The 12,534-nt window shown below is 39.2% G+C and overlaps 1 protein-coding gene across 1 annotated transcript in view; it reads right to left on the bottom strand.

Annotated features, from left to right (window-relative positions):
- RIC8B (RIC8 guanine nucleotide exchange factor B) overlaps window positions 1-12,534 on the bottom strand; it is a 32,679-nt gene that overhangs the window by 12,110 nt on the left and 8,035 nt on the right. The window contains exons 3-6 of the mRNA XM_032107128.1: window positions 8,755-9,363; window positions 6,058-6,152; window positions 1,410-1,563; window positions 992-1,087 (exon numbers count right to left, since the gene is read on the bottom strand). Of these exons, the coding sequence (XP_031963019.1) occupies window positions 992-1,087; window positions 1,410-1,563; window positions 6,058-6,152; window positions 8,755-9,363 (954 nt within the window). The remainder of the gene's footprint in view (window positions 1-991; window positions 1,088-1,409; window positions 1,564-6,057; window positions 6,153-8,754; window positions 9,364-12,534) is intronic.

The following is a 12,534-nucleotide window of genomic DNA, read 5'->3' as shown; positions in this document are numbered from 1 at the left end:
ACATCGAGATGCCGAGATGTCGTAAAAACATGCAGACAACTTCATTTTCTAGCTTCTGAACACTTGGCTCTGCAACTTTTTTTTTTTTTTAACAGATCAGCAAAGTATCCTAAAAATGAACTGCTGTGAATGAAGACAAAATCAACAAGAATGACTTCCCTAAATTCCTCAAAACCACTTTTCTGATATAGATGAAAGAGGCAGAAAATATATGCTCTTTTTCATTTTAAACTCCATTTATGAATTCAAGCACAGCTTTGATCTGGGAGCAGCATCTAGGATGCAACTCAAAAGTCACTGCAGCTTAGGAGAAAGACAGCAGAAACTGCAACTTATGAGAAAGACAGCAGAAACTAGAGGAGCAATTTCTTTCTCTTGCTCATCTTTTAACTTCTCTCCACTTGACCTCGAAACAGAAAAGCCCACACTCAACCACCAAGCTACACAGATCCTTTGGGTCTTTAACCATGGCACAAAAATCTTTTTCCCTGTAAAAAGCCATACTGTCAATACTGTAATAAAGAGCTCTTTTAAGAGACAACATGATGAAGTGTGCCTCTGTCCAGGGACAGTTTTACTCTGACAGGATAGCTGATCCACACTGGTACACAAGTCTTAATCCCAACAAGTCCTTCCTGCTGAGGTAAAACTAAACCTCAAGCAGAACCCGTAAAAACACCTGCATTCTCGCTGGCCACCACACAGCTCTGCAGAGTTTAATTAACTGCACTGAAATGTTTTTTACATGCTGGGTGTCAGGGAACAGACCTTACTGAGTTTTTTACCCGTCTCATACGATTATGGTGACTCACAGAAACACAGCTTTACAATATCCCTGATGTTATCATTTAACAGCTCTATACAATGTATCATGGAACTCATGATTTACATGACTGAAAAATTATTTCTATAGCACTGTTCTGCACTGATGTACAAACCTCAAAGTTCATCATTAGCTTCGTATTCAGATTTTGATGAATATTTTACTTACCTGAGCTTTGATAAACTTCCTGATATTCCTGTGAGTTCGGCAGCATTCAGTTAATAAACTGAGAACTGGAGTCAGGCCTTCTCTATAGCTGCTTCCCTAAAATAAAACCAAATACAAATAAAACATTTTAAGACTAAACCTTTCCTTTATATGAACACTTCAGTGAAGTTCTATATGACAGCCAAAATATGGACTTTACATAAACAAAGAGCCAATGTTCACCCTCAGACACACATAAGCAAATAGCTTCAGATATTCACAGGAATTTTTTTATTTTGAGGTGCTTCACAATCTAGAAGGAAGGACATCCATATTCGTGCTAAGTACTGGCTGAAAGGTTTATACAAAGCTTGATATATGTGCACTTTTTGCTTTAGTGAAAGAGGCCCCTTTTGTGAAAAATCCCTGCAGTCCATACCTTGTCTATTCTCTTCTCCATGAAATCCAGTAAAATCTGAATAGCTCCCATATTCATACCATTGTATTTTATATCTGTTTCCTCTTGGGACGACGGATTAATAAGAACATCCAAGCAAGAAACAGGCACATTGCTTAAGAGGTTGATTGCATTGCTGAAACAGATTTTAAAAATTCATTATTCATTTGGAAAAAAGAATTAAAACCAGAGTACAACTCACCATAAACTGCTTGTACAACTGCAATCAAAGAGAGACCCTACAACTCAAACAATGCTTTATTTTTTCCTCTCTGGGTTTTAAAGAAGGTGGCCTGCATTATCACCTGAGTGCTGGCTCTTGGAACAAACAAGGAAAAAGAAAGACAAAAAGCTCCAAAAGCAGGAGTGCAGTATTACTTCCAGCCCCCACAGTGTCCCATCCCATGGATAAGGCACAGCTTCCAGCAGCAAGCTACGGCAGCTGGTCCTGCAGGACAGCAGGGGGAACTCTCACATTGATTTGCAGCGGTCAGAGTTTTTTCCCTCCTTGAAACACAAAAAATTTTACCACTCATCCACATTACCAACATTAATGTGACAAAATACAATATAGACAACATTTCCTCCTGCTGTAACAGGGGGGCATGGTAGCCTTTTTTTTAGGTGCCCTGAAATATCTTCACTTTTATTTAGCTTGCAGCATACATGAAATACAGGAGGCTTTTGACACATTAAAAAAAGACTCGGGTTTATTTACCAAGCACCACCCTTCAGTAACTGGCAGTGTTCTCATTCTACAACACACAAAGAGGAGCATTTCCAAAGAGCTATTAAGTGATTTCAATTAGACCACAGGGTCCCTCCCTCCTCTTTAATGGAGTAAGGTGGGACTTACTTTGCAAGGGTGTCTCTTGTGGGGTACACGTCCCTTGAGTTTGCTATCTACCCTGTTCTCACTGTACAGACTTGGGCTTGTACTGTTCCTGAGTACTGGGACAAATTAGGCAGATGCTGCAAAAATTAGAATGCTGTCATTATTTACTTGCTGATGTCCAACTAAACTTATAAATGGATGTATTTAGAAACAGTACAAAACTATTCAGGTTTACCCATGCAGACCTCAAAGCTATCAATGAACCAATGAGCACTGATGTTTCAAGGACTAATGAAGTGTTCCAAGAATGGAGAAAACTTTTCAAACAACTTCATTTACGACTTTTAATAATATCTACTTAGAAGCTGCCCTCTGTTTCTAAGTTAGTAATACAATTCTAACAAAGAATTAGCAAAAGAGAAAGCAAATCATGGCCATCAGACCATAACAGGATTTCTAACAAATGTGCTGGTTCTGGTTTGATCAGACTGGGTGGCTGTTCCACACTGTGCCATCTCCCTTTTGCTCTTTCAGTAATTGAAATTCAGACAACTATTACTTTTGGGAACGCTTGTTCTCTTTGTTTTGTTTCTAATTCCTGTTCAAGATATGTCTTTTATATCACGGAAGTTATTCCTCTCCAATAATTCCGGAATAGTCAGAAACAAAACAGATTGAAATTCAACAAATATTTGGTGGCTTCGGGCCTTTCATCAAAAGTTCTCTTTTTACCAGTTTCTTATTAAACAACCAAGTTCCCAAACACCTACAAAATTAATTTTCTGGATCACTGTGTCTGAGCTATTCTTTTCAATAAATTAAGGCCGGCTTTCTGATCTTTGTCACTCCACTGACAGTTTTATTTGTGGCAGAGGAGTGTATGAAATTCTCCAGCTACCAGGAAGTCAGTGACTATGCACAGATATGCACAATAGTGTTTGCATTCCTACTCCAGGGGGTAGAAATACTGCGTATATTACTCTCCCCTTTTCGGCTTCCTAGAGATCATTAATCACTGGGACATGACATCCACCCACTCATGCTCCCAGCCCCCTCCTGATATGCAAATTCAGAAGCAAAGGCCTATTTAGAGCCAGTGAATGCCTTGATTAAAACCTTGTTAGTGGGCAAAAATGGCACTCACTCTAATACGTGGTACTTTAAGCTGTTCATATTCAAACATTAAGTAATGACGCAACAGAACCACAATGACATTACAGGGTACTAAAGTAGTTAAGATATTTTTATGGCTAACTTCTGCTTTTTATTAGAAATAGTCACACTGACAATCAGCACATCACGGCTCAGGGCATGTATCCAACATTCAGTGTTCCCTTAAAATAAATCCTCAACTTACAGATTCAAGCACAGGCATACGAACGATGTGCTTTAACGGGCTGCCCAAACCTTTCACTGAAGCATCTTAGGTTCCACAGATTTACAGACTTAGGGAAGTGCAAGTGATCAGCAATCCTAAGAAATATATTTATATCTCCCTGATGCTTCTTAAAGTTTATTCTGCATTCACCACTGTTGGTATTTTATTTTATTTTTAACACAGTTTTCATAATTGCCTTGCTGATAGGCTCCAGGTGGAAAGCAGAGCTGGAAGTTGTGCTCTGCTCTCTGATTCACACCTCATCTCTGGCAATAAAGATTGCGTGGTCAGAGTCCAGCACAGCCCAAATGATGACACAGCCTCTCTTTCTTAGCTACACACTGCTAACAACAGTTCACTCATCTGTTAGTGAAGCTCCTATCAGGAATTAAGTTCTGCTTGTCCAAATACATCAGCAGACTGGAGTGGGGTCCTCTGATGCAGCCCCAGTTCCTTTGAGGATTTGCAGGGCATTACTTCTGAGTATAGCTTCTCTATTCCAGAGTTGCCTTATGATGAACAATCTTGGTGGAAAAGCCTATTCAATTATTCAGCTTTTACTGCATCCTTGTAGCATTCAGAAACAAAACTCAGGTTCAGCATTTTTGCTGAAATATTTGAATTGCAGCAGTCAAATCCTGCACGGTGCTCTTGTAGCACGTAAATCAAGATCAAATACCACATGCAATGATGCATTCTTTACTCTTCAGCTAACTTAACCAGCTACAGTTTGCTGAGGGACAAAGTTGTTTTCTCAGCATAGCAGAAAGACTGATGCAGTGCTACACTGAGTCTGCTGGAGAAGGGGGAACAATGGAAGTGACTCAAGGCAGTGATGTGTGTCCTCATTCCTTTCCTACTTCCCCCTCTCAGAATTATGGAGAGCCTTTGCTTTGACTTGGTGTCTCCATAAGGCCCACATGGGCAGCACTGCTACAAAATCTCCCTTGTGACTGAAAAAGCAAGGACAGAAATCACACCAACACTACATCTTCACAGCTGCCTACTTCTTTATGTAAAGGCCTTTCTGGATCTCATCTGCAAGTGTTTGCAAAAGCTAAAACCAAAAGGACCTGCATAATTTCCATCCCTTTGCAATGGCACAAGGTAATTAAATTTTACAGGGCAGTATACTTAACAGAGTGATCAGACTAGTCAGATTTCTGGACAAGGAAACAGATCTTGGGAAGAGCATCAGCTGTATAATAATTCTTGTAACTCTCTCTTGTAATTGTTGATTGTATCCAAAACTGTTAAATTCTCCCAGCAGTAGGGATTTTATTCCTGCCAGTCCCTCCCTTAAAGGAAGCTGAGAGCACAAAGTACCCACAACAAGCAGCAGCAAAGAGAAAACACTAACTGCCCTTTACGACTCAGCACTAACTTCAGTCATGGCAACTACTGCAGCAGTATCCTAAATTATTCCAAACTAGTCTGCACCAGCTGAGAAGGGCTCTGATGGAGGATTTTAGTGTTCACCTTCTAAGACTATTGATCTCTAAGAGCTTTCCAAGATTTTAGTCAAGGTCATTTAACACTTTCAAGATTGCTGGGTGGGAAAAGCTGTATCTTTCTTCCTAGAGACTGGTTCCTTTTGAAGACCTTCAAAAGACCCTACAGTTAGATATACAGATACTTCTGAAGAAGAAAATGGCAACATTTCATTGCTGACAGAAGCTACTGTACTGCCAGGCCCAGTGAACAGCTGACCTACTTGGTAAAAGAAGGGTGTCATGGAGAAAGAACAATGACACTAAACAAAGAACCACCACCTCACCACATATAATTTGAATTTTGACTGAATTACTGGCTGCCAATACTAACAGTTGGGTGCAGGACTGAGGAAAACAAACAAACCACACACCTAAAACTGTGTGATTCACTCATCTTTGAAAAAAATACTATTACCAAGGAAAAAGTATTTGTACTTCCAATAAAGCAGCCTAGAACTACTGAGATAAAATATCAACTTGTTACTTCCACCCCAATCCATCAGAATTGCAAAACTTACATATAGAAATCTCAAAATGCAGCGTTCCCATCAGCTTCTGTGCAAAACAACAGAAGTTGTATTCCACTTCAATTTGAACTACACTTAGAATTTCCATATGTATTTTCATCCTCAGATACACACGCATGAACATAAAAAGAAAATTTTAAAATGGTGAGCTTCATTATCAGTGATGGAAAATAACAATCCTGCCAGCCACCTTCTCTCTGGAAAACTGGACATGTTTAAACAATATTTGAGGAAAACAGCTTTCGTCAAAAAAAGATTACCGATGTTAACTCCAAGTTAGTAGTTTTCATTGTTTCTCAGATTTCCACTTTAGATTTTAGGCAAAGTAATTTCTATTCAGGAAAACCAACCAAACAAAAAACCTTTTAACATAGATTGGTTCTGCAGTTCTACCAACCTGTGCAACTCTTCAGTTTTTTCTTCAGTAGGGCCCGTGGTTAATAAGCAGTGTCGAAGGATGGCAGCCATGTAACGAAATTGATGAGATTCATTCTATATAAATATAAATTATGAAGATATTTTTTCATTTTGAAGATTGCAAGTGAGGGTTTCAGGTCACTAGAATAATAAAAATTAAAGATGGAAAATACCTATTAGATCATAACATCCATCCCTATCAATAAAAGGACTGTACCTTAGTGTTCACTGAATGCTTAATGCTACGTAACTCTCATAAGCTGACTTTGAACTAGGCCTTGTAAAACTCACTGGGGAGGTTTTTCCAGTTAAATCAGCCTTCATTACTAGAAAACCCAGTTACAAGTGTTCGCTCAATTCCATACCACTGTTCCTAACATACTGCTCTCTTCCTTCTTATATTTACACCAGGCCACCTCTTCATCCATTTAAACTATGTATGTTCTTCATTTAATTTGTCTTCTCCTCATTTAGGCCTTTTCCTGCCACGTTTCATTCCTTCCACCCAGTCTGTCTCTTTTTCTAACTCCCTTGCTTCTGTTCCCTTGATACCTTTCCTGCATTCCAGTAACTTCTCAGCAACCTTATCTGCCCTGCTTTGTCCTCTCTCCAAGCAATGCCAGTCTCCCACCAGACAGCAGCCACACAAAACTACACCAGTAACTGCAACCATTTAACTGTGTACCATTGTCCTCACCCTTTTTCAACAGCTCCTCTTGGCATCCATCTATATGTTCTGGAGTGCTTGACCTGGCACAAAGCACCCAATGCATCTTTTGTAGCATCAGCATCCAAATCTGCCAGCTGAACCACCTGCAGCTCTGTCTGGCTTTGCTACCTTGAAACCATCTCCGGGCATTAAATATTGGTGTTTCAAATGGTTCTCTCCACATTAGGGTGGGTCTTGTTTAGCTTTCTACCCACATTCCCAACATCTGTGCTCTCCTTTTATTTTCCATGTGTTCTCCTGTTTGGAATCTCTTCAAATTCTGCATCTTCAGCCCACTTCATTAACATGCCTTTCACTCTTCTTCCAGACCATTAAAATTGCCACTGAAATATTCACTAAATAGAATGTCACCTATCTGGCTAACAGCCACTAAAAAGTTCTTTAACTTAAAGGTTTTCTGCTTTTAGGAATTTCTAGCAAAGAGTTACTATCTAAACTCTATCTCAAAACACAAAATAAGCTTCTCCTGCCCTGAGATGTCTTAAACTCTCATTAAAAAAAAAAAAAAAAAAAAAAAGGCAAGCTGCAGGCATGCTTGGGATATTAAGGAGGAAAAGATTTCTAGGACAAACCCTCCCTCGTTCCACAGACAGCAGCCACACAAAACCCCAGCAGATAAAGACACAACCATGTGCCATCTCCTGCCTGCCTTCCTGCAGTGAGCTGGGCTTTACATCTCTCCAGATTCAGTATTTTGTAAGAGCAAACCAACTTCCAGCTGTCAAGAGCTTACCTCTCAAGAGGTGAACATGTAATACAGTTTCTTTTTCCAACTTTCCATATAACTGTGTTACATGCGTTTTTACCTCCAAAACAATCACTTGTCTATACAAAGAACTTTGACAAAGTTAAAGATACTTTTAATAAGGGTCGAAGTTGGGACTATACACAGAAGAAAGAAAGCTCACTTTCTTTGTATTTCCTTAACTCAAATATTAGCTTCTCTGATCCCTCCGTCACTTAATCTTAAATTTCAGGATTTCTTATTCACCATATCCTTGAGACATTAAAGCAAAGAATAAACTTCAGACTTTTCTCAAGTTTTACATTCCTTAAAGTTATAATTAATGTCTTATTTGCTGTTTAGTCCAATGCACTAAAGAGAACAATTATTTGTGAGTTTTAACTACTGTAGAATTTTGATCAGCTTTATATGCTGCATATTTACAATGCGCAGTGACAAGTAAACAACACTGTTCTAGAGACTATGATGTGGACTAAAAAGAAAGGTTCCCTACATAATTCTCCTGCTGTAGCACAGACTCTGTTTATTCAGCAAAGTTATCCTGGTAATTTCTGTTTATAAATTAAAGGATGCAACACATAGGAAGCACAGTTATCTAAGGAAAAAAAAGATCTGATGTAATAATGAAAACAAACCAAGATAAACCTTATTCATAAGACATAACAATGAAACTGTATTTGGTTCTTGTACTTGATCTCATCTTAAAAGATAATGTTTAAGTCCAAAGCTGGTGTTGGGAGAATGGGCCAAAGATATTAAAAACAGTACCACTCTTTCATCAGTTATTTGTTAAAAATGAGAGTTGATGTACTTATCATAAAACAGACAAAACCTAGGGAGTCCTGTCAGCTCTATCTAATACCCTATTGCCATGGTCCACAACCTCCAGAGATGCAGCCCTCTGGTACACTTAGATTAAGAAGGTTTTCCTAGCTAGCTAATTATTAGTGAACAACATTTATTTTCTTTTGCAAATCTAAGACTTTTATGAAATAGTATTTTTTGCATTTTTGTATTCAAAAACATACAGTTTTAACTTGCATTAGGCAAGCCAAGCTGTTCTCCCACTACACAGAAAATGCATGGATAAAATTTTTTGCCCAAGTAGTAACAGGAACAATAAGTGCCTCTTGTCTATCTACCTGCTGGTTCTTGCAGGCTAAACAAAATCAATTGAAAAAAGCACTTCAGCTAAGCCTTACCTTACTGTGGACATTCCAACTGTCAAGTGTTACATTAAATAGAGCCTTTAGTGCCTCAATGGCACAATCTGTCTCTTGCAAAGATAGAGGAGGCCTGTCACGATCTTCTTCTGCTTTATATTCTTCTGTCCATCTTACACTCAGGGAACTCTCCAAAGCCTGAGTCAAAACTTGCACCCCTTGTAGTTCCTGACGCAACTGTGCCCTAATATCTGTGTGCAGAAGTGACAAGAGGAAGAGCAGACGCAAATCAAAGCATTTAATGTCATCAACCAGCTGCTGGTCCTTACATTTCTGCAGAAGGTTGCAGAGCATCGCTGCAAGATTCAGTTCCAAACTGAGCTTCTGTGCAACTGAACTATTAAAAATTATGTTACAGAGGCATTTTAAGGCTTCTACTATCACAGGAAATTCAGATACTCTCTCCAAAGGATCTTCCACAGTGTCCAGCTTTGCTAGCTTCATAAGGATCTGCATATTCCTCTTTGTGGTTACAGGCACTAAAACTTTCTTGTCCCTGGAGAGAATCCGGAGGGCCTCCAGGCAGGCAACTTGACATGAAGTTTTTGTGTCTTTTTCAAGGATGTTCAGAATTCCCTCACACAGTTTCTAGACAAACACAACAAAGAAAAAGGGAACAGTTTTAGTGTCAAAATATTGGTGGCAATAAGAAACTACTTCGCTAAGCTTCCATATAACTTTTGAGGTTTTATCTGACTTGAGAAACTAGGTATTCCATATTAGCTCTTCAAAATATGAACTGTTACAAAAGGCCTCCAGAGAGCACCAAAAGCGGTTTTCCTCATGGATACAACCCAAATACATCAACATCTGCAAAAGCATTAAGCCAAAATGGCAGCTGTTACCCACCACTGCCAGTTACAGTATCAGGACTAAAAACTCCAGAAGAGTAACAGAGCTAGAGAGAAGTGAAAGGTTTTAAAAATACATAAAAGTACAACAGTCCCACCTACAACACCTGCAGAATTTTAAGTTCAGGTTGTTTCAGTCAGGAGGCTGGGGGAAAAAGAAACCAAAATAAGTGCTACTTAACATACAAGGATTAGTACTCCATGCTTGTGTGGCCACTTCAACCTAATTGACACACTTCTGCCATTTCAAGTAAGACTCTTAGAAATATCACCTCTGACAGATACATAATGCAGTTTTACTTGAAGACAGACTATAGCAGTTTTACCAAGCCAGCAAAACTGCTGCTTTATCAACACAGATTGCTCCTGATGTCAAAATAGTTCACGGATTCTTTATACCAACAGGACTGCAAGGGTAAACAATCATATAAATGCAGCATGAGAAAATACAACACTCCAGTAATCTGCAGATCAGAACTGTAACATCTGAATTGTAGAAGTATTGCCTTTTATAAGACAGAAATGCACAATCAATCAAAAGGGGAAAAAGGCCAGAAGGGACTGCTTGATGTGAGAGGACTCCAATGGGTTTTTATGCCTTAAGCTCAAGACAACACTACTCCTTGTGGGTACTAGCATCAGAAGTACAGTCACAAAGAAGTTCCCAATACAATATAAACTGGACTGTACCTCCCAGGACAGTTCCTCCATGCTTCCACCTCCCCAGCTTGGTGTCTTGACCATCAACATTAATAAACTACCAAAGGAGCCAGAGCAGCAACTGGGTTGAATAGCACTAGTGCAGAAGTCTGCTTAGGACCCGAAATTCATATTGTGATCTCAGGCAGTCTGTGTCAAGAAAGTGATTACAAAAAGCATAGGAATACTAGAAAGTAAAAAGTAGTTCTTGAGGAATGGACTCTGGAATTCCACTTTTCACCATCACCACCACAATGAAAAGGTGGGGAGCACAGAAGCCCATGACCCTGGCACAAAGCTCAAAACAAAGGTTCCACTTGGGACATCTAAGCCAATATTATTACTGTGATGACTTAGAATTAAAGCCAAAATTAAAAAAAAACAAAACCAACAACAAACATTAAGTCTAAAGCACATCTAGAACAGACACTCCAGAAGAATAAGGGAGAAAACACCACAAGATTTCAACTTGTTTTCTTTTAACTTCAACAATGTTAAAAGAAAATCTGTAAACAAAGTCAAACAGCAGGAATTCACAATATGATTTCCAGTATGCTTGTCCTGGGGTTAAGCCCACCCAAAAGCACCATCCAGACAACCAAGATCTTGGCTGCATCTCCACACCCCTGACTAGACTAATTCAGTAAGAGTTTGAAAACAAGGAATGAGCTCCTCCTCTTACTATCACACAGGCAACATAAGAAATTTTTATCAGAGTATCAGAGACACCACAACACTACAGACCCCACATGTGACCACCTGTACAGGCATATAGGTCCTTACTGTGGCTGGAAAAACATACTCAAGTACAGAGTTCTCAGAGTTCCTCACCATTAACCTAATGCTGCTCACATAGATCTGCACAACTCCCTGACTTAAGCATGGTATGCTAGACCTGCACTAAATATTTCTGAAGGTGGCATCTTTGAAGTGTTCCTAAAAATGCCTAGGAAACAAAAAATGACCAGTTTAGATCCACAGTCAAATTACCAAGTCACAACTCGACTTCTTACAAGAGTTCACTTCCTATTGCTAAGAGAGTCTTCCATACAATTAACTCTTGTTTTGCAAGCTGACGTGTGGAGTCTGTTTGGTTTTGAGGAATAACACAGAAGTGTGAATGGACAGTTCACAGCACTTCAGAAAAATGCCAGTTTGTGTTTAAGCATTTCCAGCTAGAAGTTACTGTCTTCCTTGTTGGTATCAGCTGCTACAAGATGGCCTGTAACAATTAATCCAAATTCTGAACACCCGTTTGATTACAAAGATACCAAGCCTCTCAAATTCTGCATGATTTTTTAATTCTTTTTTCTATAAGTTACCCACCTGCTGCTATGGAAGTGTCACTGCAAAATGTCAGAAGCACTGCAGGAGGGATCCCAAAGGGCACCAACCTCCTGCTGACTTGCTATGAGAGGTGAAAGTCTAACCTTCCCTCCATACAGTAAAAGACAAGTAAATTAATTAAAAAATACAAAATCATCTCCTGGCTTCAAATCTTAGTGAAACACAGCACCCAGACAGTTTTAACTCTGAACAGTTGTACTAGAGAGAGATATTAAATAGAACTTTTTTTTTTTTTTTTTTTTAGATTTAGCAACCTGCTTACAGCTTAACTTCTGACAAAGTTCTCTGGAGTTAGAGCCAGTGAGCCATTCAGAGTGATTTTAGAGGAATCAGCAATCAGTTAGGGTATCTGTGACAGTGAACCACCGCTGGCTGATCCCAAGAGCCATCAGCAGCTCAGGAAAAGCTACAGTATCTGATTATAATTGCAGAGCTATCCATGGAAAATTCTGAAGATGCACCCTACTAGGAAATTGCCTTGGAGACAACTAAAACCAAATGCCATACAGCACATTTTCTGTTTTGGCCTTGATGGTACAAGGGAAACAATACACAGAGTGAAGAGAAACAGGAAGAGATGTGACCACAAAAGCATTATTATGCTTTTAATTTTCTTTAGGTGGTGCTCTTTCTACCACCCTGTAGGCCATTAGCATGGCATAAACTAAGGGGCACAGATTTCATTTATATGGTTGGAAATGAAAGCAAGTGAAAATTCAGACAGGAAGGTACCTCCCCCTTCCACAACATGGATGATAATTGTTCTAGTTTCAGTTGCTTTGTTGCTACCCTTTAAGTCACTGCAAGATTTTCACATTTCTTTGTTTGGGGTTCTGTCCTTCTGACATCCAGATAACATTTT

This window comes from Corvus moneduloides, chromosome 4 (genome assembly GCF_009650955.1).
Source record: "Corvus moneduloides isolate bCorMon1 chromosome 4, bCorMon1.pri, whole genome shotgun sequence".
Lineage (NCBI taxonomy): Eukaryota > Metazoa > Chordata > Aves > Passeriformes > Corvidae > Corvus > Corvus moneduloides.
This window is presented reverse-complemented; position numbering and strand designations above follow the sequence as displayed.